This window comes from Dermochelys coriacea, chromosome 1 (assembly GCF_009764565.3).
Source record: "Dermochelys coriacea isolate rDerCor1 chromosome 1, rDerCor1.pri.v4, whole genome shotgun sequence".
Classification (NCBI taxonomy): Eukaryota; Metazoa; Chordata; order Testudines; family Dermochelyidae; genus Dermochelys; species Dermochelys coriacea.
Genome location: NC_050068.2, coordinates 150,944,936 through 150,969,654, shown reverse-complemented (window position 1 = coordinate 150,969,654; position 24,719 = coordinate 150,944,936). Strand labels below are relative to the sequence as shown.

The following is a 24,719-nucleotide window of genomic DNA, read 5'->3' as shown; positions in this document are numbered from 1 at the left end:
CTTTGGCCATCAAGTATATTCATATTTAATGTGATTGCAGTCAATCCTTTGAAGAATACTGTGTATTGGAACAGATGAAGCTTGAATGACATCTTCGATTTTTTTCGTATGTTGCCCTTCACTTTCATATGAACAACTGTATTGCTGTTACTGGCTCAGTGTTATGAGGACTGGCCCCTAGGAGTAGGCCTCAACCACCAAAGCATCCAGCTTTGCAAATGTGATTGCATCCATATATTGGAATACAGTTATTAAGTTGAGCAATGCTTCTGACTGTGCCACAGTTCTGAGAGTCTAGTTGTGCCAGGCTAGAATTTTTGTCCCAGGTAAAGATTTTATGGTTATATGACATTGATGGGCAGCAGACTGGTGTTGCAAACCATAGCTTGTATTATTCTGACAGTTCTCCAACCAAAGTAAAAATCACACAGTGGGCACTGAAATGAGGTTATGAAGAGAATGAACCCTCACTGTTTACTATGTCTGTTTACCTAATTTTTCCAGGATTGAAAAATGTTATGTATTTTAATACCCAAGAAGAAATATATGTTGGTGCTTAAATAGGCTGGTGTTACTCTGTTTAGGGTTTCATTGTCCTCCCAAACAGATATACCTTTCCTTATGTATTGTAGGAAACTGTCTTATGAAACTGTCTACTTGTTTTTGCATGCAAATCCAGTAATTGATGTTTCAAGATATGTTGTAATGAGCATCTGAGTGCTGAGAAGAGACTAGAGTCCTTTGAGTACAATAAAGAAATTTATTAAACTGTTTTTACTTGGATTTTAATTGCACTCTGAGTCATCAAATCAACAAACTTCATTAAATTAGAATATTTACTTGTGTACAAAACAGAGCAATGCAAAGAAGGATTAGATGCAAGAAAGGGATGCTTTTTATTTTTTTAGGAATACAGATAATCTATCCAAATTGGAGAGAGGTCCAGCACACTTGATTCTCAACAGACAGGGAGTTCACATGTAACAATGATCAGTTCTGAGCACCTAGTCCTTAATAGAAAAGTGAAAAAGCCTACATTTTGAGTTTAAGGGGTATATTGTGGCATTGATAATTAAGCCGAATTCTACTTTAAATACAGCTTTTTAGTATATTTGGAGAAATATTTTTAAAAAACCTTTTTTTTTCTAGTCATTAGTAGTTTGTGCAAGTTGGTGTTATGCAGCTTTAAAGAAAGAGTTGGTATGAAAAGGGTGGTACTTGAGGAAACCCACGTACATGAAAAGATTCCAGCTGTCCACGTGTCATACAAAATATGAAAAATCTGGAGGATTGGCAAAAGGAGTTTAAGGAAAGAAATGAACTGTTCAAACCAATTTTCTTTTAATTTACAATTTAATTTTATTTCATGTATATATTTTGTGAAGGCTACCTAAACACAGATCACTGTGAGAGATATTCAGAGACCAATCTGGTTTTCTGGCTTAAATGACACTTTTCAGATGTTTACACTGGTCCTGTATTCACATCAAAACAAGGTGCTTGTATTATGTAAACCTAGTTGCACTTGGTAAACCTTTTGAATCTTGCATGCTCCAGCAGCTTCTGAAAGATCTTTTAGATGTGGAATCCAAAAGGCACCTTGGTAGGCGCATAGGTTTAGTTTGTTCTAGTTATGTTTGTGAATTAGCTGTTTAGACATTTAACGTGGGGGATGCAGAGGGAGCGCTGTTGGCTATGTGTGTCCAAAGCAGTTCATATAACCATTGCTATTTTCAGTAATAATATGGGAGAAGCAGTGCATTTTCATTATTTCATACTCTATGTGGTGGTATGAAATGGCATAGTGAAAGGTGAGAGGTATGTAATAATCTCTAGAAATCAACTGTCTTGTCTTATTTGGAATGCTGAAATGATACATGGTATTTAAATAACTTCAGGGTCTTTATGTATTAGCATATATTTATTCAAAGGTCCTATATAATATTGGTCTAATCCAAAATAAGCTTTTAATTGGGTTTTTTAGTTATTAAGCTTGAGAGACAGATATAAATGATGCGTGCTCTGTGGTCCAAATGCTTGTCATGCAGATTAAGTTTCGGTTTTATTAATGAAAGAAAAATGAGTAGTAAACCTATTGCTCTTGAACTGTGGGGAAAAACAGTATGTGATTATGTAGTAAAAGACTAGTGTATGAAGTATCTGGTTGTGGCTCCATAGTTAAAGTTGAGTTGTTTTGCACTGAAAGTAAGGATTCAAACCCTGTACAGTATATCCTCCCCAAAATTACAGCACTACTCTTTGAGTGCACAACGTTTTTTTTCTGAGAATTTATAAGTACATTCATTAACTAGTTTAGGATTTAAAATTAAATAAAACGAGTCTTATAAGAAATTTAGTGCCTGGTGCCAGACTTTCTTTTCTTTTATCTGGTTTTAACAGGATAACATTGAGGTGTCAAACTTGTCATATAGTTTAATCACTGAAATATGTACCTAGCCTAAATTTGACCTATTTTAAAATTTAAGATTAATGGTCATGTTTCCAATTGTTTTTCATGAATGACAGTTTCTCCAGCAGGGACTAAAGAATAATATTATTCCACAGAGAATTTCTTGCAGGCCTGCTCTCTATCAAAATAGCGCATACTGTTCTCACTGGGACTGAAACCATAGGCCATTCTGAACAGGGAATCCATCCCACCTAGTTCTCACTGGGATTGAGTGTCCTCTCTGTTTCCTGACAGAATAGGGGGCCAACATCTTCCTGGACTTAATTTTTATTGGGAACAATTGGAAGTACAGGCTTTTTTGAAAGAGGGCATCAAATTATGACCTCAGTGCCATTGAAGTCAGTGGGAGATGGTGTCCAGTTTGGAAGAGGAAAATTACTTGTGAGTTTCCCTGAAGGAAATGATGATATTATGCAATAGATAAACTCTGTTTTAAAAAAATGGCAGAGACAATAAATCTAAATATTTCTTCTCAAAATCTGTTACGCTGGGTCTTCTCTTAATGCGGGCAGGAGGGAAGAGAAAACTGGTGTGTATGCATTTGCGTGCATGCTGGGGGATGCAAGAGGGAGAAGGGGCTGTGGGTGCATGGGATTGTAGAGGACAGGAAAGAGGGGGAATTTAGGGAGGTGCAAAAGGTAGGAGGAAAGGACTTTACTGCTTTGTGTTGCAAAATAGCTGTAAATCTAGCTTAACTGGATAAAGAGGCAAAGCAGCCATAGCATACTAGTGATTCTGACTGTAAAAGCTAAAGTAAAAAAACAAAAAACACCTAGAGAGTTTATCTCTTCAAAGTAGGGCTGTCGATTAATCGCAGTTAACTCATGTAATTAACTGAAAAAATTTAATCGTGATTAATTGCAGTTTTAATCACACTGTTAAACAGAATACCAATTGAAATTTATTAAATATTTTGGATGTTTTCCTACATTTTCATATATATTGTATTCCATGTTGTAATTGAAATCAAAATATATTTTTTATTATAAATATTTTCACTGTAAAAATGATAAGCAAAAGAAATAGTATTTTTCAGTTCACCTCATACAAGTACTGTAGTGCAATCTTTGTCGTGAAAGTGCAATTTACAAATGTAGATTTATATTTGTTATATAACTGCACTCAAAAACAAAACAATTTAAAACTTCAGCGCCTACAAGTCCACTCAGTCCTACTTCTTGTTCACGCAATCGCTAAGATAAACATGTTTGTTTACATTTACTGGAGATAATGCCTCCCTCTTCTTATTTACAATGTCACCTGAAAGTAAGAACAGGCATTTGCATGGCACTTTTGTCGCCAGCATTGCAAGATATTTACATGCCAGATATGCTAAACATTTGTATGCCCTTTCGTGCTTCGGCCACCATTCTAGAGGACATGCTTCCCTGCTGATAACGCTTGTTAAAAAAAATGCATTAATAAAATTTGTGACTGAACTCCTTAGGGTAGAATTGTATGTCCCCTGCTCTGTGTTTTACCTGCATTCTGCCATATATTTCATGTTATAGCAGTCTCAGATGATGACCCAGCACGTTTTTCTTTTTAACAACACTTTCACTGCAGATTTGACAAAACACAAAGAAGGTAACAATGTGAGATTTCTAAAGATAGCTACATCACTCGACCCAAGGGTTAAGAATCTGAAATGCCTTCCAAAATCTGAGAGGGACAAGGTGTGGAGCATGCTTTCAGAAATCTTAAAAGAGCAACATTGTGATGACGAAACTACACGATCTGAACCACCAGAAAAGAGTATCAACCTTCTGATGGTGGCACCTGACTCAGATGATGATTATGAACATGCGACGGTTTGCATTGCTTTGGATCGTTGTTGTGTATGGACGCATGTCCTCTGGAATGGTGGTTGAAGCATGAAGGGACATACGAATCTTTAGTGCATCTGGCACATAAATATCTTGCTATTCCAGTTACAACAGTACCATGAGTACACCTATTCTCACTTTCAGGTGACATTGTAAATAAGAAGCGGCCAGCATTATCTCCTGCAAATGTAAACAAACTTGTTTGTCTTAGTGATTGGCTGAACAAGAAGTAGGACTGAATGGACTTGTAGGCTCTAAAATTTTACATTATTTTATTTTTGAACGCAGGGTTTTTTTTTACATAATTCTACATTTGTAAGTTCAACTTTCATGATAAAGATATTTCACTACAGTTCTTGTATTAGGTGAATTGAAAAATACTATTTCGTTTTTTTTACAGGGCAAATACTTGTAATCAAAATAAATGTAAAGTGAGCGTTGTACACTTTGTATTCTGTTTTGTAATTGAAATCAGTATATATGAAAATGTAGAAAACATCCCAAAATAGTTACATAAATGGTATTCTATTATTGTTTAACAGTGCGATTAATTGCGATTAATTTTTTTAGTTGTTTGACAACCCTACTTCAAAACATTGTTAGCATATGATACTTGTATTTGTTTTGAGTTTTTTGTTTAGGGTTCATGTATGACATTTGAAATTAAAAAAAAGCCATAAAAAAACCTCCCAGACAAAAACCTGGTTTAACATCGATTTAAGATTGTAAGTATGTAACAGTAAGTTAGGGTAAAATGCATTTCAGTGATTTTTTGTAATTATCACAAAAGCAAATACAGTAACTCATCACTTAAAATCCCAGTTAATGTTGTTTCGTTATTACTTTGCTGATCAATTAGAGAACATGCTCGTTTAAAGTTGCGCAGTGCTCACGTATAACATTGTTTGGCAGCCGCCTTCTTTGTCTGCTGCTTGCAGAAAGAGCAGCTCATTGGAACTAACTGGTGGGGGCTTGCAACCAGGATGGACCGGCAACCCCCCATCAGCTCCCTGCTCCCCAAGTTCCTGTGCGGCAGCCATCCAGCAGACTATCAATTGCCGGGCAGTTCAGCTGTCCCTCCCCCCACTGCCATGTGCTGCTCCTGCCCTCTGCCTTGGAGCTGCTCCCGGGAGCCTCCTGCTCGTTTTGTGTGTGTGGGGGGAGGGGGAAGAATATGGATGCTAATGTCAGTGTGTCCCTCTCCCCCTGCTCCTGTACCTTATCTCCACAGAGCAGGGGCAGGGACACAACAGGGCTCAGGATGTAGGGAACTTGCTGGCAGCAGCTGCTGTCACAACTTGCGGATCTACTTAAAAAGGCAGTGTACTTAGAGTAAGGTCAGCGTTCTTAAAGGGGCAATACTCTCTCTCAGACACAGGGTGTGTCTCTCTCTGCTATGCTGTCTCCCCTCCCTCCATTCATGCTGCCTTGTAGAATGTGAGGCTACATTAGCAACAATGTGTTAACCCTTGAGGGCTCAGCCAAGTGCTCATTCATCATTTAGCAGGAAGGCATTCCCTGGGAAATATCCCACCCTCTTCCACGCTCTGACTTCATCACCTCAACCAAGCTTCACAATCATCATTGCTGTATACGGTATTAAATTGTTTGTTTAAAACTTATACTCTCTCTCTGTGTGTGTGTGTGTGTGTGTGTGTGTGTGTGTGTATATACTTTTGTCTGGTGAAAAAAATTTCCCTGGAACCTAACCCCTTCTATTTACATTAATTCTTATGGAGAAATTGGATTTGTTTCACATCGTTTTGCTTACAGTTGAATTTTTCAGGAACATAACTACAGCGTTAAGCGAGGAGTTACTGTATTATAAATCCAGGAAATTCAGATTTAAGATTCAATTTAAAGAAATCAAAACATGTTAAGGAATGGCGATTCACAGTTAGGGCACCCAAAAAAAAATTACCTCTTCCTTTTAGCGGCACCATGAGGAAAACAAAATCCAATGGTTTTAAAAGCCATGTAATCTAATCTGGCACCACGAACACTAAAACACTTTAATTATACTCGCAGTTCTTTTATGGTGTCACTATTGGATAAAATTTAAGGTTTATAATTGCAACATCCTTGCAATGCATTTTACCCCAAATTATTGATATGTACTTGTAACCTTAATTGCATCCTAATTTAGTGTTTGTCTCTGACTATTACATAAACACGAGGAAGAATTAAGTTTTGTATGGGCTACCTAAATTGGGTATTTCCAAGTATTTCTGAGCTTCACTTTGGAATCTTAATATTTTTAGGGTTTTTTATCTTCAAATATTATCTAGGTAACTTTTTTTCTTTTTAAAAATAATGGGTGAGCTTTTTTAAAAACCAAAGCTTCATTTTAATAAATTTCTACTTTCCATCTTGCCAGAAAATTATCTAGAAATATGAATGTCAGTTATCCCTATGATGAATGGATTAAGAAGTTCAAGATTTGATCAGTTTTGATATTTATTAATGACATTCTAAATTAATTACATGGGTGACTGCTAAAATTATTTTCCTCACCAGTCAATTTTATTGTGTTGCCTTGTCTCTTTGAATGACTCTACAGGTTTTCCAGTGTCCACTACTTTAAGTTTAAATTTCTTGTCTGCTCTCAGGGCATTTCTGGGAGTGTTTCCATTGCTTTCAGTGGATTTAGGATCATTCCCACAACACTTTCCTCCCCTCCCTCTTCAAGTCCAATCTAAAGACATTTCTTCCTCAATAGCCACAAGAAGTGAATTATATCAAACATTCAAGGGACGGAAAACCATACTCTTATTCCTTCTTCAGAGCCTCCTAGTGCATCCTGTCATCTTTTTCTGTCTATTGGACTATAAATTCTTCAGGGCAGGGTCAGTCTTAATTTTGTTTCTTGTATCTCACTGAGCATACTGTTGGTTCTTACCAAATATGAAGAAATAATCTGAGATTATCACAGACAAAAAGGCATTCAAATTGTTTACAGACTTATTTTTATCTGAAGCCAAAGTTAAACTTGAATTTGACTGACGACATATTCTAAATAAAGTTTTTATTATATTTACACAAATGCTTGCCAAATGACAAAGACCCAGAATTGCATAAGAGGGGTACTATTTTTGCAAGCCATTTTGGAAGTAATTATTTGTAAGTGGAATTTTTAATTATGAATCTGAACAGACTCAAATCTGATTTCCATATAACATTGTAACTTCAAAGATAAAGTCACTCTGCTTTAAAAGAAGTAGCACGAATGTTTGTATTGACACAAGTAATACCAGTGTTTCTCTTAATATTCCTTCCACACAACTCTGAGTATATATTGATGTTCCATGTTTATGGTAAAGAGTTGTGACTGTGTGCTTATCTATGATTAAGGCTACGAATCCGTGACTTCCATTGACCTCTGTGACATTTTCTGCCATGGCAGGTGGCCGGTGGACCCTGCAGCTGCCTAGCGGGGGGTGGGGACTACCCCGCAGCTGCCCAAATCTATGAGCAGGAGGACTCTGTAGCTCTCACTCCCCACTGCAGCGGGCGACCTGGAGCTCCCACTGACCGCAGTGGTGGGGGACCTGGGAGTCCCAGTAGCAGTGCCTGCTGAGCCTGCCTCCTCATTTTGTCAAGGATATTTTTAGTGCAAGTCAAGGACAGGTCACGGGCTTCCATGAATTTTTGTTTATTGCTAGGGTCGGCCCACAGCATTTTGGCACCTGAAGCGGGGAACTCAAATGACACCCCCATGTCCCCTCACTTGGCCCAAAACTTTGAAAGGTTTCAATTCTGCCTTCTTCCTGTTCTGCTCATCTCATAGCATTGCTCTGCTACCAACCCCAATAAAGGAGAACTAACAACTTAAAATGCCTTGTTCAAAAATTTTAAGTAACACTTAACTTTCAGACAGCTGAACAGCAAATGTAACTTTTCTTGTCTGCATAGTAAACACTGGCATTTTTATCTATTTGAATAATCAAAGTGGTGCTTTCTGTGCCTTCTTGGTTGCAAAGATTTGAACTGCTTCCTGAAGATCCACAGTCTGGGCCAGTTTATGGTCTATTGCAGGGGTGGTCAAACTTTTTGGCCCGAGGGCCACATTGGGGTTGCGAAACGGTATGGAAGGCCGGGTAGGGAAGGCTGTCTCTTCCCAAACAGCTTGGCCCCTACCCCCTATCCGCCCCTTCCCACTTCCCGTCCCCTGACTGCCCCCCTCAGAACCCTTGACCCATCCAACCCCACCCCTGCTCCTTGTCCCCTGACCACCGCACCCTGGGACCCCACCCCCTATCCAGCTGCCCCTTCTCTCTGTCCCCTGACTGTCCCAACTCCTATCCACACCCCCGCCCCCTAACCGTGCCCTGGGACCTCACCCCCAACCAACCTCCCCTGCTCCCCGTTCCTGACCTCCCCCCAGAATCTCAGCCCCATCCAACCACCCCGGCTCCCTGTCCCCTGACTGCCCCCTGACACTCCCTGCCCCGCCCCCTTACCATGTCAGAGCCAGCGACGCTGCCGTGCTGTCCGGCAGGAGTGTCAGGCTGCTGCGCAGGAGGGGGACAGTGGGGAGGAGCCGGGGGCTAGCATCCCTGGCTGGAGCTTAGAGGCCAGGTAAGACAGTCCTGTGGGCCTTAGTTTGCCCACCTCTGCTCTATTGAGATGGTTGCAAGGCCAACCAGCCTCTCCTGTGTCATTGTGGAGCATAGATGTGTTTTTATTAACTTCAGCTTGATGAAGCTGCGTTCTCCACTGGCAACTGTTACAGGAAGTGTTAGAAGTATGCGCAGAGCAACAAAAGCATTTGGAAAGAGGGTGGTCATCTTATTTGTGCACATATATTCCAGAACAGCCTTTGGAGTTGATCCTGCTGAAATGTATCTTGAAAGGACTTTCAGTTCCTCACCTAAATCACTCGCATCAATATCGCATATGTCATCATGTATCAACACTGTCCCTAGTGCCCTGCATTGCTGGTGTAGGTCTTCTTCAGGTATAGTGCGGAGTTTTGGAATATCCTACAACATCCCAAATATACTGCTGTGTTCCTTGAGCTGCATGAAACGTTCTTCAGCTGACTGTATTGCATGATCTAGCACCTGGTTAAAGAATTCAACTTTGAATTGTTGTTTGGGGTATCTTATGGGATTGTCCCGTGCCTCGTAATCAAAATGTCTTCTTCTTTGGTGACTCTTGTATTCTTGAATGGGTGAGAAAATAGCTTCAGTGTGAAGTTCCTCTGCCAACTTCTGTGCACTCTTGAGAACGTTTTGAAATTCCTCATCTGACCAGTAAGACAATAGGTATGACTTTTGTTTTGTCCAGTTGTTCCATTGCTCCAGATTCTCTTGTTTACAACATTTATTTCAAACAGTATGTCATGCCACAACACTAAGCCACACAGAAATTTGATGTTATGTATGTTTCTAGTGATTCCATTTCCCTCTGCCACTGTTCTCCCATGAACAGTTCCTGTCATAGCATTATCCTCCATAATGGCAACTATGGCATCATCTATCTTCCCAATTTGGTGTTTGATCGTTTTTCTCGCCTCCACTCGACTTTCCCATCATGTGTCACTCAGTAATTTCAGTATCGGAGAGGATGTTCCCAGATGTTGCTTCAAAATTTGCCATCGATGAGTTGATGCAGAGAAAAATACATAGATGCTTTGAATTACATTAAAAAATTCAGCAGCCTCCCTGATGCTGCATCACTGATCACCAAGTTCAATGAATGAGAACTGCATGAAACAAAAAAAGCTCCAGGGTTTAACTCTCGGATCTGTGTCTGCACTCTTCTGTTCTTTCCTCTCATGTTGGCACCATTATCGTAGCCCTACCCTCTCATGTGAGCTATCGCAATTCCTGTATCTTCCAGCTTTTTAAGAAGCACATTTGTCATACCAGCTCCTGTAGTATCATCAATGTCAATAAATTCTAGAAAATACTCTCTGACAGTCACCATTACAGGGACATTTTTACTAGGTTCTGTTGTTGTTACAAAACGCACCATTAAAGTCATTTTTTTCCGTATGGCTGATGTCAGGTGTGCAGTCCAGAATAACAGAGTAATATCTTGCTGCCTTCAGATCTGCCACAATCTTCTGTTTGACTTTTATTGCCAGTAATTGTAGGATCTCATTTTGAATTGTTTTTCCAAGGTAGTGGTGTGTGTACATTTCTCGGGTGGTGACTTTTCTTAGATGCTCCTGGAGTACAGCATCAAACTCGGCCATCAGCTCCACAGTTTTAAGGAAGTTTCCATTGTTCGGCACATACAGCTCGTCTGAAGTGCCACACAGTGCTAGGTTTTGGGTAGCAAGCATTCTCACAATGGCAATGAGCCTTTTCAGAACATTTTGCCAGTAAAGAGACTCTGATGCAGTCTTCTCTTGATGCTGATCATCTATGGTGGCCTTTAACCTTAGTCTCATGTCAAGCTCTTTCCACTCTGGAATGCTCTCTGGTGATTTGCTGCCTTCTCATGGCATGCCAGATTTTTCCAATCCTTTGTTCCTGTAGAACCCAATGTGTCTGGAACATTAGACTGGAAGAGTTTGCAACAAAAACAGTATGCAGCATTCTGCATTTTTGAGTACATAAGCCATGGCCTCTCCACTTTGTCACCATTGGGGATTTCATGCCAGTAATGTGTTGGATGGAAACTTCTATTTTCATTGTCTTTGGGGAACATGAAGTTTTTCACTTCCTTATACTGTATGAGCTACAGCAAGTACCTCAGGCTACTGCTCAAGTGGGTCCACAGTCCTGGATCATCTAGACTTAAGGAACTAACCTCAGCATCAGCTTTTTCTTGCGCCTCCACCACATTCTTCTCTGATCTACGCTTTTCTTCAGGAATGTGCATGGTTACATCCATTTGAGATGGAGATATGGATGCTGCAGTAGCTGCCAGGTCACCTGCACTCTGACTAACTGGAAGATCACGCATCTCCTCATCACTCACATCCTCACTGGGGCTGGAAGGCTCACCGTGAACATTTGTGTCTATGTATCTCAGGAGAGCTCCTTCCTGCTTAGATAGAAAAGCTTCCTTTGCTTGCTTTCTTTTTCTGAATGCTGCCCCAGAGGGGCATTTTCTTCTTTCACTCATGACTACTGTTCTGTTCCAGTTATAGTGGCTCTCAACACTCAGTTGAAGGGGACAAATAAGCAGGCTGGTAGCAGGGCCTGAGTGAGGGAAGATATCAGCGTCTTAAATGCCTAACTGGCTCCTACTACTTTGTCAGTTGACTGCCTGTTCTCCTCAAGTGGGTTCAGGGAAGCAGCAGGAAACAGGAAGCTCCCTGAGAAGCTGGTGTTAATCAGTCCAGGCTCCTGGGGGTGCTAGATAGGTACATAAGAGGCTCCTCCTCCTCTCTCTCCCTGCAGCTCCTGCTGTTGTGTGTTATTCCCTCTCACCTTTTTTCCTGCCTGCCTATGTCATGTCTCTTGTGCCCTCCTTCCTCCAACACAGCACTCCACCATGTCTGTGCATACATATGCAACAGCAGCAGACAAAATTTTCTACCATGCTGGGTCCTACTAGCGCCCCCCCCCCCCCCCCCACAGTCTGATACCTGAGGCGGATGCCTCAGTTCGCCTCATAGTAAGGCCAGCCCTGTTTATTGCCCATGACTGGTCCATTACTTTAACTAAAAATATCCGTGACAAAAGCTTAACCTTATCTATGATCAGATCTGATACATATTTGTGTGAACAGTGGGTGTAGTTACTGGGCTCTTGTGGAGTTTCCAGAATGACCGCTAGTACTTGAAAGGCTGAGACTCTCTGCTTAAATACTCATTAGTATTTTAATCGAAAGACCCCTCGATGTAATCAATGTTTGAAAAGCTAAAATGTATGCTTGATCAAAAAAATAAATGTCCTGTTCGTGACTTCTGATTTCCATTGTTTATCAGCACTGAAACTGACTAATTATGTTTAGAAAGTTTAATTATATCAGAGCAGGTAGCGTGAGGCTTTAATGCCAGAGCTGTAATTACAGTTAGAAAAGATAACTACTTTTACATTTTGTTCTGTCACTAATTCGTTTATTCCCAAGTATTTTAGAGTAAGTAAATTGCTTGATATTAGAACTATTAACTGTTTCCAATACAAAAAATGTACTTGTAAACGTTTTTAAATGGGAAAACATGATCAAATGTTTTAACTTACTTTATAATATTCTAATTTTAGAATGGATTCCATGAAACTAAATGAGACGTACTGTTAATCTTAAAGTATATTTATAAAATATAAATAAGATTAACATATAGTGTAACTTTTAACCAAAGCATTCATGTTCATGGATTTCCTTAGCTTAGCCATATATGTGAAGATGTTGTAGGTATAACAAAGCCAAGGGGTAATACACATGTGGGGATAACTAAAAACTGTAGAAGGTTTAACTTGCAGAGTTGATTAAAAAACATGGATGCAGGAGAGAGAGCACAGGCTGAGCTACAAAAAGAAGCAGAATTGTTAGCTGTCTTCTAGGGCTATTAGTGATATAAAATTTGACAAAAAGAGAAAAAAATTAATTGTTAAGGTCAGAGAAATAATCTGGAATAAAGTGGATTGAAGGGCACACTATATCAAAATTACTTGATCATTGAAACATTACATTTATTAAAAACCATGTGATGCAGTCGCTGTAAACAACTTGACAGTTGGTGCCTTCTTATGACCAGATTGGACAGACTTCTTAAATGTTGTAAGTAGAACGGGTTCAAATTTTTTGAGTGGAAGGTTTTCCTGCTGAAAAATACAGTCTAATCAATCTTTTCTCTTTTTGGTAGGAAAAAGTTAACCCTGATAAAATTTAAATTTTTCCAACAAAAAGGGTCTAAAAGAAAGCTTTAATTTGGAATCAACCATTCAAAATGAATAAAAGCTGAAATTACATTTCATGTCTACTCAGAATGACAATTTTCGTTTAGTTACAACTTAATATTATTTTCATTGTTTTTTAAATAAAAACTCAAAATTCTCTTTTAAGTCACAATGAAACTAATTTTTTCATTTTGAATTGGTTTGATTTTTTCTTAAGAAAAAGATAATTCTGAATAAAAATTTCAAGCAAGATTTTTCATTTGCAAGTTCTTGTGGGAGAAATTTTTATTTTCTGACCAGCTCTAGTTCTAACTGTAAACTGTTGGGAGCTCACTGTTCAAACATGGAAGTGAGACAAAACCAAAACAACAAAAGTTTCATCCCAGGCTTGAATTATAGTCATTTTTGAGGGGAAAAAATAGAAGCATGGGATGCAAGAATAAGATTTAACTTTTGGTCCTGATTGTTAGCCAGGCTTTGATCTCAAATTCAATGTCGTGGATACTGTTTGTGCCCACAGTTGCACTTATTTCAATCCCTAACTATCTTATTAGATCTGAATGTTGGGAAGTTGGACATCTAAATGAATTCAATTGCAGACATAAACAATTAAAATATATGAAGGACAGAGACAGCATGCTCTGATCAAATACAGTAGTCGGTGGTGATGGCAGTAGGTTTTATCATAGAATCATAGAATCATAGAATATCAGGGTTGGAAGGGACCCCAGAAGGTCATCTAGTCCAACCCCCTGCTCAAAGCAGGACCAAGTCCCAGTTAAATCATCCCAGCCAGGGCTTTGTCAAGCCTGACCTTAAAAACCTCTAAGGAAGGAGATTCTACCACCTCCCTAGGTAACGCATTCCAGTGTTTCACCACCCTCTTAGTGAAAAAGTTTTTCCTAATATCCAATCTAAACCTCCCCCATTGCAACTTGAGACCATTACTCCTCGTTCTGTCATCTGCTACCATTGAGAACAGTCTAGAGCCATCCTCTTTGAAACCCCCTTTCAGGTAGTTGAAAGCAGCTATCAAATCCCCCCTCATTCTTCTCTTCTGCAGACTAAACAATCCCAGCTCCCTCAGCCTCTCCTCATAAGTCATGTGCTCTAGACCCCTAATCATTTTTGTTGCCCTTCGTTGTACTCTTTCCAATTTATCCACATCCTTCCTGTAGTGTGGGGCCCAAAACTGGACACAGTACTCCAGATGAGGCCTCACCAGTGTCGAATAGAGGGGAACGATCACGTCCCTCGATCTGCTCGCTATGCCCCTACTTATACAACCCAAAATGCCATTGGCCTTCTTGGCAACAAGGGCACACTGCTGACTCATATCCAGCTTCTCGTCCACTGTCACCCCTAGGTCCTTTTCCGCAGAACTGCTGCCGAGCCATTCGGTCCCTAGTCTGTAGCGGTGCATTGGATTCTTCCATCCTAAGTGCAGGACCCTGCACTTATCCTTATTGAACCTCATTAGATTTCTTTTGGCCCAATCCTCCAATTTGTCTAGGTCCTTCTGTATCCTATCCCTCCCCTCCAGCGTATCTACCACTCCTCCCAGTTTAGTATCATCCGCAAATTTGCTGAGAGTGCAATCCACACCATCCTCCAGATCATTTATGAAGATATTGAACAAAACGGGCCCCAGGACCGACCCCTGGGGCACTCCACTTGACACCGGCTGCCAACTAGACATGGAGCCATTGATCACTACCCGTTGAGCCCGACAATCTAGCCAGCTTTCTACCCACCTTATAGTGCATTCATCCAGCCCATACTTCCTTAACTTGCTGACAAGAATGCTGTGGTTTTATAGCTTACTCCAATGGCCTTTCACTTCTTGAAACCTGGGTCTTAGTTGTAGCTTAAATTACCTAAAAAATATTTTTGGATCTTCTCTTCTCCTCAACTTGCTAGATGTCCACACTGAAACAAAACCATAATACTGGAGAAGGCCCGTGCTAGAGTAGCTGTTGGTGTTACAGATTAGGATTTAGGTACATTTTCATAGCGCTATGGGTAAGGATGCACAGCATCCACTCACATTCTCTGTGTGTATGTACTGAAATATCTGCAATAACTTGTATACAGTGATAAACGAAATAAATATTCCAGCTACTGAAGTGTTCCTGCTCTATATATGCACAAAAGATATATTAAATGTAAACATTTTTTGTTCTAGTGTATAGTAGGGTAGTTTGTCATATTTTGACATTTTTATAATGTGGTTAATTATTAATAGGCTAATTACTTTCCTACTGTCCTTTTTTCCCTTTTCCATGGATTTTGAGTTTTTGTTTTTCTATACAGCAGACTGTTGTAGCTATTTAAAAAAAATCACAGGACAATCTGTGTCTTATGCTGTGCATGGTAGTGCAACGACTTTAGTATCAAATAAATTAGACTAAACTACATCTTTATTCTCACATTGGTGAACATGATCATAAAATTAAAAGGGAAGCTTTTGAACTGACTGTCACTGAGAAGCATGCCAAAGTGTCAGGTCATAAGTTTGATCTTACATGTACAGTATTTCTGTCCTTTATAGCACCCTGAATCATATCCTTTAGGCTTTTTCTTGCTGCATGAACATTAAGTAAGTACTTTTTTCTACAGAGCACTTTTTCTCTATACAATGACAACCTCCTAAGACATGACACTTATCCAGCAGATAAGAATGTCTGTACAAAATTGTCTTCTAAATAATTATTTTTGACCTGTGCTTCAAAAGTAGTTTTGGATCACTAATGGAAGGCTAGATTGTTCCCTGGTAATCTTGTACTTCTGAAGTTAGCAAAACATCTTGAAATTCTAAATGACATTTCTGTAATGAACGAAATATTTCTTTCACTGTGGTGAAAATTTAGAGGTAAAATGTTTTTATGTAAATCTGTCTGGAAAGGGCATCTGTTCTCCAGAAATAAAACTGTATAGTTTACAATCAAGTTACTTAACTGTTTTGATGGAAGCAATTTCCAAATATTATAAATGCATGCAGGCTATTATAATTTAACATGAAGAGTCTGATTCTGGGTGTGTATTAATAATGTTTGAAGTAACTGCAAAATTCTTCTATGACACACACACATTTAGTTTGAGATAATTTTATCAGTGTCTTTTATAGATTGCTTTATGAGAGCAAAAGTATTTTAAATAACTGTCCCTAGGTCATTGCTTTTTTTTTTTTTGAGATGGCTTGTTAATATATTTACTTTGCGTTAGTACAAGACTTGATGTGGACTTTTAACATCTAAATAATTAGCTCTTGGTGAAATCTTCTTTGTTTATTGAATCTGAAACATAATATAGTAATTGTAATGTCTGCAGAATTACTGTTCCATCTGAGCTTTTGATTGGGAATCAGTACATTCATTCGGTGTAAATGTGATGATTCTCATTAAATTTGTCTGAAATTTTTGGAAGGGGTTTCTTTGCAAATGTGATAATGATGTATGCTATCCTTCCTGGAAAAATAATCCCCAGATCTTCTCCTAGTGAAGCCACTGGGGAAAATCATGACATATCATGGTTTACATATTATCAGCTCCATAATGTGCTCATCCTCAGTGCTGATGGTTCTGTAACTGACTGTCCCCGTGGCTGCCTGAGATAAGCGAGTGGATGAAGCATCTGATTGAATCTAAAGTCAAGCAAGACAGATGTTGTTGAAGGGAAAACATTTTGAAGATTCAGAGCTTCTCATGGTACTGGGGAAGTGTTCCACCCTTAAATAGTCATATTACAGCTAAGTGTTCTTCTCAGTTCTATTGCTTCTGGACTCTTACGCCCTTTGCTTTTGGGCAATGATTTGACTAAAATGATCTGTGCCTGCTGACTTCCAGGCTATATAACTGAAACTGGCTGTACAGGGAAATGAGTGCATAAACACAGCATATTCAAAACACAGCGACTTCCGTCTCACTCTGGTGCTCTGCTCATTACACTGGCTGTTCATAGATTATCAGATACATTTCAAGATACTGTTTTTCATCTTTAAAATGCTTAGTGTCCCTGAGCCAAGCTACCAAATAGAATGCATTTTTTGGGGAAGATTGAATTCCCTTGATAGTTGTGTTCCACAGTAATATCAAACTTATGAGACCAGAAGACAGACCTTTCTTGACTACTGGTTGAAGACCATGGCAATATATGTGCTCAATAATGTGAGAGCTGGGGCATGGGCAGCCTGGTCTGGGGGTTAGCATTGGGAACAGACTGAGGGTCTAGGGGGTACGAGTCAATTACTAGGAATCAGGCCGGGTTGGAATGACAGGAAATCAGACTTGAGAGACAAACCAGAGGGCAGGGATCAAGAATCATGCTGAGTCAGGATACCAGGAGGTCAGGTTCAGGTGACAGGACTAGAAGGCAGTTACCAAGAGTTAGGTCAAGTCATGATACCATATGGTCAGGAGATCATATTCGGGTGACAGAACCAGAGGACAGGAACCAGGAGGCAGTACTAAGAGTCAGGCTTAGTCTATAGATAGCCATAACCTTTCTGGGAAGTCAGGATCAGATGATGGAACAGGAGGGCAGGAATCAGGAGGCAGTTAGCAAGGATCAGGCCGAGTTGAGGATACTAGGAGGTCAAAATTAGAAGGCAGGAACAAGTAATCACCAGACCAGCAGTCCGTGGCAGGATGAAGCCCAGTTGTATGGACAGCTTCCTGTTTCTTTTTCTGTCTTAAATAAGGGCTGCAGCCCAATCAGAGCATTAGGGTGGGACTTCTGTCCCAGTTGGGCTTCATGGAGCCTGGTCTCTGCTGCTGTCTAGGAGCTTCTAGATGGAGGATTGGAATGTGATGACTCCCAAAACCCCTTCTGACCTGGGTTCAAGACTCATGGGACCCGACCTCACTCTTCCGGGCGCCTTCCAGGCTCTGTGGGTCCAGGCTTCTCAGATTGGTTCTCATGCAAAGCTTCTATTAGAGCGAGTTGTGTGAATGTTTTCCACTGGCTCCCATGTACATTCCTCAGGGCCATAGCCTTCCCAGTCGATCAGATATAAAAGGTTATCCTGCTGGTGTTTAGAATCCAAGATCTCAAGCATGACACATTTCTTGTGGCCTTGTATGCACGCTGATGGGGGAGGTGGTTGGGTCCTGTGTGGAAATTAATCCTTAGCATAGGTTTTCAGGAGGGATTTGTGGAATATCAGGTGGATCTTGAAAGATCGGGGTAGGTGTAGTTCAACAATGACCAGAATAACTTGGCGACAAATTTGAAAAGGGCCAAGGAACTGGAAGTCCAAGTTACGTGACAGTCTTTTTGTGTAGAGATGCTCTTTTGAGAGCCACACTGTTTGTCCGACTGGATAGGGAGAGTCTGAATGAAGATGTTGGGTCTGCATGTCATTTTGTAGTTGACTTTTGCTTTTTCCAAGTGGCCCTTTGCTTCCTCCTGGATATGATGAATCCTCTACACCAAGTCTGTGGTTTTTGGGTTAGGAGAGGTCATAGATAGCTGTGAGTGGAATCAGAGGTGATACCCATAGTTGTCAAAGAAGGGGATTTCCCCTTCTTTGTGTGATCTGCATTGTTGCTTGCAAACTCCACATCGGGTAATAGTGAGAAACAATCATCTTGATGAATGTTAATATAACGTTATAGGTATTGCTCTAAAATTTGATGGATCCTTTCCGTCTGGCCATTGGACAGAGGGTAGTAGAAGGTGGAGAGGCGTGGCTAGAACCTCAGAAGGGCCTCATACCAGAATTAGGCTATAAAGTATCATTCACAATCAGCGGTGATGTCTTTTTTCATGGCCCTGAACGTGCCACATAATACAGGCCTTCATGCAATCCTGCAACGTGTGTGCTCAAGCTAAGATGCTATACCACAAACCCTGCAATATACTCCATTCTGAAGACACTCCAACCTGATCCTGGGTCATTAAAGCATTGGATTTTATTGTGAAGCTATCAGAGTCCTGTGGACTCACAACTGTCTTGACGGTGGTCGACCACTTCACCAAAATGGTCCAGAGATAAGGTATGGCATAGCTGTAAGGCCACCACTCTTGCCTGACTTGAGGGAACGTTAATGCGGTTATTCTCTAATGTAACCCCCTTCAAAGTGTTGTCTGCTTCCCTGTCGATGGTAGCTTTTTTGTCTGGCAGAATTTCTGAGGCAGAGGCAGAATGAATCAGTGTGACTAGGTCCTGGCACAGAGCACTATTCAGGAAGTTGAGGGGCTTGAGGATGTGAGCCAGTTCCTGGCTAGGTCCATGTGGTTCAGTTGCAAAGCTCCAGGACAAGGTGTTGGCCATGCTGTTATTGGTTCCAGAGTGATATGTGATGGTGAAGTTGAACCATAAAAAAAAATTGAGCCCACTAGAGGTGCCATTGGTTTAATACCTTTGCATTGTGCAGATACTCCAGTTGTTTGTGTCAGTGTATATTTGGACTGGATGGTGAGTCCCTTCAAAATAATGTTGCCATTCCTCAAAGGTCATCTTAGTTGCTTGGAGCTCCTTATCCAAGATCTCCTAGTTCTGTTTGGGAGTAAGCTTCCACGAATAATAGGCATGCGGGTGTAGTGTTTTGTTCGGATCCGTATTGTTGGGAGAGTCTGACCCTGATTGTCAGACTAGAGGCATCAGCTTCTACTAGAAAGATTCAGGAGGGATCAGGATGGGCCAGTATGGGTGCAGTGGTAAAGGCGAGATTCAGCTGATCAAATGTATGTTAGGTGTGGGGGACCACTCGCACAGGCCATTTTTCCAGAGCAGAGCATAGAGGATCAAATGCACACGTGTGAAGCTTAGCATAGAGTCCATGCGGCCATAAACTCTCAAGAACCTCTCAAGCATGACCAGTGTTTGTAGTTTGAGAAGACTGGGATGTTATCTAGATAAAATACTATATATTGGTCCAGAATGTCCTGGAACACTTTGTTTATAAACTGCTGGAAAGTAGTGGGGGCTTTGGTCAGACTGAACTGCAACACCAGGTATTCAAAATGACCACAGTGCATTCAGAAGGTGGTCTTCCATTCATCATCTTCCCTAATGCGCATGAGGTTATAGTCTCCTGGGAGGGCCACTTTAGTAAATATATGGGCAGTCCCCATGTGATCCAGTAACTAAGGAATCCAGGGCAGAGGGTGCTGATTCCTTACCCTTGATACCCTCTCTGTTTTTAATTAATGATGTGTATATATATAGACACTGACCAAAATCCTTTTGTATAAGGCAATAATTACTTTAAAGGTTTTAAAGAGTATTTCAGGTTAAGATTTTACATCATTAAACTGTTCCCTTAGTTCGTTAAAGTTTTGCTTTTTAAGAGTGGGGGATAAATATTTTAAGACTGATGTTAAATATTAAAGCTGGAAAACATAATTGTCAATTATGAAATATGGGCAACTTAACTGAGTGATTACTTTTCACAAAAGTACCAGAAAAACAAAGATGATTCAATTATGTGAGGAATCAGAGTGCATATGGTGAAGCAAAGGTAGAACTAGTTGTCTGCTTAATTGTGCATCCGTAAATGGAAACTCTTCAGTTTCATTTACATAACGCTTGTTGATTAATTAGTGCCAAATAATTTAATGGTTTAAGCAAAATAACAAAAAAAAAACAAAAAAAAGAAGTTGCACTGGCATGGTCTACATGGTTTATCTTTAAAGTATTCAAGTGTTTTCTTACATTTCAGGGGCTTTGTATAAATATCAGTGCCCCTGTGAATGGAAGGAAACTGTGTGTGTATGTGTGCGCGTGCACACACACAAACATCTATAATCCAAGCACTTAAACAAATAGAGTTAAGAACTTCTTAAATCTTAAACAACACACATAATGAACGAGGTGCCAATCCACCTGCCTTTCTTCCTGTTTTTTGAGTCCTTTAATTGTATTTCAAGTGGCTGAAAAGAACTGGGGATGCTTACACTGGAAATCCCTTTGTGGTGAATATTCAGCTGCATCATAGTATGCAAGTAGTCATTTCTGTACTCTGGATGGTTCTGGCACACACCCAATATGTTCCCAACAACATTAATTTACAACATTAATTTGTCTTTAGTAGTTATTTCATAAGTCATCCTTTCTGTGAAAAGTTAAGGTAGAATCTCTCAGGGGAGAAGAAAAGGAGTACTTGTGGCACGTGCCACAAGTACTCCTTTTCTTTTTGCAGATACAGACTAACACGCCTGCTACTCTGAAACCTGTCAAAGGAGAAGATAATTCTAGCCTGTGCCATATTGTTTCAAACAGGTGAAGTACCACCTATGAGATGGATTGTAAATTTTGACAGAGATCTTCTAGATGGTCTGGTATTGGCAGCACAGATGGCAGCTTATTGCCCATATTTGGTAAGAACTTTTTTCATATCTTTTTATTTAAAAAAAACTTTCAGTTTTATAACTGGATGAGCATTAATCTAAGTATTTATTACTACTGTGGTTATCCACTTTCACTTTGGAACTCTCGGCTTGCAGGAACTTTAAAAGATGAAGCCATATATAGTAAGTCTTGAATTATTATTTCAGTGATACTCTTTTCTTGAGTATGCACTTAAGATGGAATATTTAGTTCAGGGTGTATATGAACATTCATGTAATAATGAGAAGATGAATATGAATATATATATATATACTTAGTTTTCTCCAGTGCAATACAGTGAGTTTGATTTTATCGTCTATACAGATTTCAACTCACTTTGTGAATATGTATACTAATCCGGGAACTCCTGAACAACGTTTGCACAATTGCTTGATACTCGTGAATGCTTTTCATGCTATCAGCCTTGATATTGGTATACAGGTAAATGGTTTTATATCCCATTCACATTTTGAATCTTTTTGTTATTTTACTGTTAATAATATCTTACATATCATTTGAGTGAGAATGAGATGAAGTGAACTTTTTGTGATGCACTGTTAAAATGTAGAAACTGAAATACTGCTTCATATAAAACTACTGCATTTTACACACACACACGCGCGCGCACACACGTAATTAGACTATAATTCCATTGAGGGAGCTGACCTCATAAACCACAAAATTGAAGCTTGAGTGGTTTATTAATATTATTGAAGTTCCAAGAATAAATTATAGAAAAATTGTTTGTATCCAGGATCATTGGTGATAGAATCATAGACTTTAAGGTCAGAAGGGACCATTATGATCATGTAGTCTGACTTCCTGCACAATGCAGGCCAAGGAATCTCAGCCACCAACTCCTGTAAAACCCCTAACTTATGTCTGAGCTATTGAAGTCCTCAAATGGTGGTTTAAAGACTTCAAGGTGCAGAGAATCCTCCAGAAAGTGACCCGTGCCCCACGCTGCAGGGGAAGGCGAAACCCCCCCAGGGCCTCTGCCAATCTGCCCTGCAGGAAAATTCCTTCCTGACCCCAAATATGGTGATCAGCTAAACCCTGAGCATGTGGGCAAGATTCACCAGTCAGACACCCAGGAAAGAATTCTCTGTAGTAACTCAGATCCCACCCCATCTAACATCCCATCACAGGCCATTGGGCATATCTACTGCTAGTAGTTGAAGATCAATTAATTGCTAAAATTAGGCTATCCCATCATATCATCTCCTCCTTAAACTTATCAAGCTTTGTCTTGAAGCCAGATATGTCTTTTGCCTGCACTGCTTCCCTTGGAAGGCTGTTCCAGAACTTCTCTTTGATGGTTAGAAACCTTCGTCTAATTTCAAGTCTAAACTTCCTGATGGCCAGTTTATATTCATTTGTTCTTGTGTCCACATTGGTGTTGAGCTTAAATAATTCTTCTCCCTCCGTGGTATTTATCCCTCTGCTATATTTATAGATAGCAATCATATCTCCTCTCAACCTTCTTTTAGTTAGGCTAAACAAGCCAAGCTCATTGAGTCTCCTTTCATAAGACAAGTTTTCCATTCTTCGGATCATCCTAGTAGCCCTTCTCTGTATCTGCTCCAGTTTGAATTCATCCTTCTTAAACATGGGAGAACTGCACACAATATTCCAGATGAGGTCTCACCAGTGCCGTGTATAACTGTACTAACACCTTCTTATCTCTACTGGAAATACCTCGCCTGATGCATCCCAAGACCGCATTAGCTTTTTTCATGACCATATCACATTGGCGGCTCATAGTCATCCTGTGATCAACCAATACTCCAAGGTCCTTCTCCTCCTCTGTTACTTCCAAGTAAGGCGTCCCCAGTTTATAACAGAAATTCTTGTTATTAATCCCTAAATGCATGACCTTGCACTTTTCATTATTAAATTTCATCCTATTACTATTACTCCAGTTTACAAGGTCATCCAGATCTTCCTGTATGATATTCCGGTTCTTCTCTGTATTGGCAATACCTCCCAGCTTTGTGTCATCTGCAAACTTTATTAGCACATTCCTGCTTTTTATACTGTAAAATTTTCAGACATGCTGAAATTTACTTTTTCAATGGGGCTTCTAAATCACTTAGGAACTTTTGAAAACGTTGCATGTAGACCATGGTTGGGGCTCTGTATTTACAGGTTGGGGGTCTGTATCCTGGAAAGCAATGACTCTGAAATGGATTTAGAAGTCATTATAAATAGCTAGCTGAATATGAGCTCCCATTACAATTCTCTAGCTGCTTGTTTCTCATCTGGTGAGTTACAGAGCCCTTTGTCACGCAAGGCAAGCAGGGGGGCATCCGTGGCACTGGACATTTTTTTACAATTTAAAGCAATTAAAATCTTGCTCACTTACTCCCCACACGTCCTTATTCTTTGTTAGTCTTTTGAAAAACATGCACAAATAACACACAGATTTATCATTGTTATCCTGGGTACATTTTTACTTTTACAGTAAATAGAAAAGGATAATGAAAATTATTGACTTTGTATAAGAGGCCATTGACCTGAAAAGTTTTTGTGTAACACTTCTCTAGTTGAAAGGGGTAATGTGGTTATTAGGTGTATAAATAAAGGCCTATCAAGTAGGGGTAGGATTTATGGGAAGAAATTCTAAGGTTGATTTAAACAGGAGGGCAAACTATGATTATAATGGTCCCTTCCAGCTTCAAAATCTGGGAATCTATTCTGTGCTTGGGATATTGTGTGTGCAAAACTTCTTTCAGTTTGAAAGATTCTAGGGGTTTTTAGGGTGATTTCTTGTTACTGCTGGGAGTGGTAAAATTTTCAATCTGGAAAAAATTGAAGTGGGACGTGTATGTGTGTACGCACGTTTGCATGCACACGTACAACTTTGGACTATACTTTTGGATTCAGGAATTATTCCTAAGACTTCACCATCCTATGGTTTGAGACTGCATACATCTTGTAAAACAAGCGACTTTACCACCATTAACTTCCCATCATCAGCTTTTTTAAAAAAAAAAAACAGCCTGAAGATATCCATAATCATGGGCTGCAGCTAACTAAAATTTGGGGAAAATACTGTATTTGTACCTTTTGGTGGTGAGGTATTAGTTTTATAACTGATTTAATATAGCATATCTCTGGTGTGAAATGTGAAATTCACCACAATAACATTTGCTCTTTTCATATTTCAAATATTGCAACCCCATGTACAATTTAAAAGATATTTTGGATCTGGGGACAGTGGGGAAGTGGACCTGTTCTGATTCCATTTTTGAAAAAGTTCTTAATTCTTGCTTTACTGAGTGAAGTTT

At 39.7% G+C, this 24,719-nt stretch overlaps 1 protein-coding gene across 1 annotated transcript in view; it reads left to right on the top strand.

Moving 5' to 3' along the window:
• Positions 1-24,719, top strand: part of CFAP47 (cilia and flagella associated protein 47) — a 638,800-nt gene that overhangs the window by 202,176 nt on the left and 411,905 nt on the right. The window contains exons 34-35 of the mRNA XM_043505538.1: positions 21,322-21,419; positions 21,754-21,870. Coding sequence (XP_043361473.1) covers positions 21,322-21,419; positions 21,754-21,870 — 215 coding nt within the window. The remainder of the gene's footprint in view (positions 1-21,321; positions 21,420-21,753; positions 21,871-24,719) is intronic.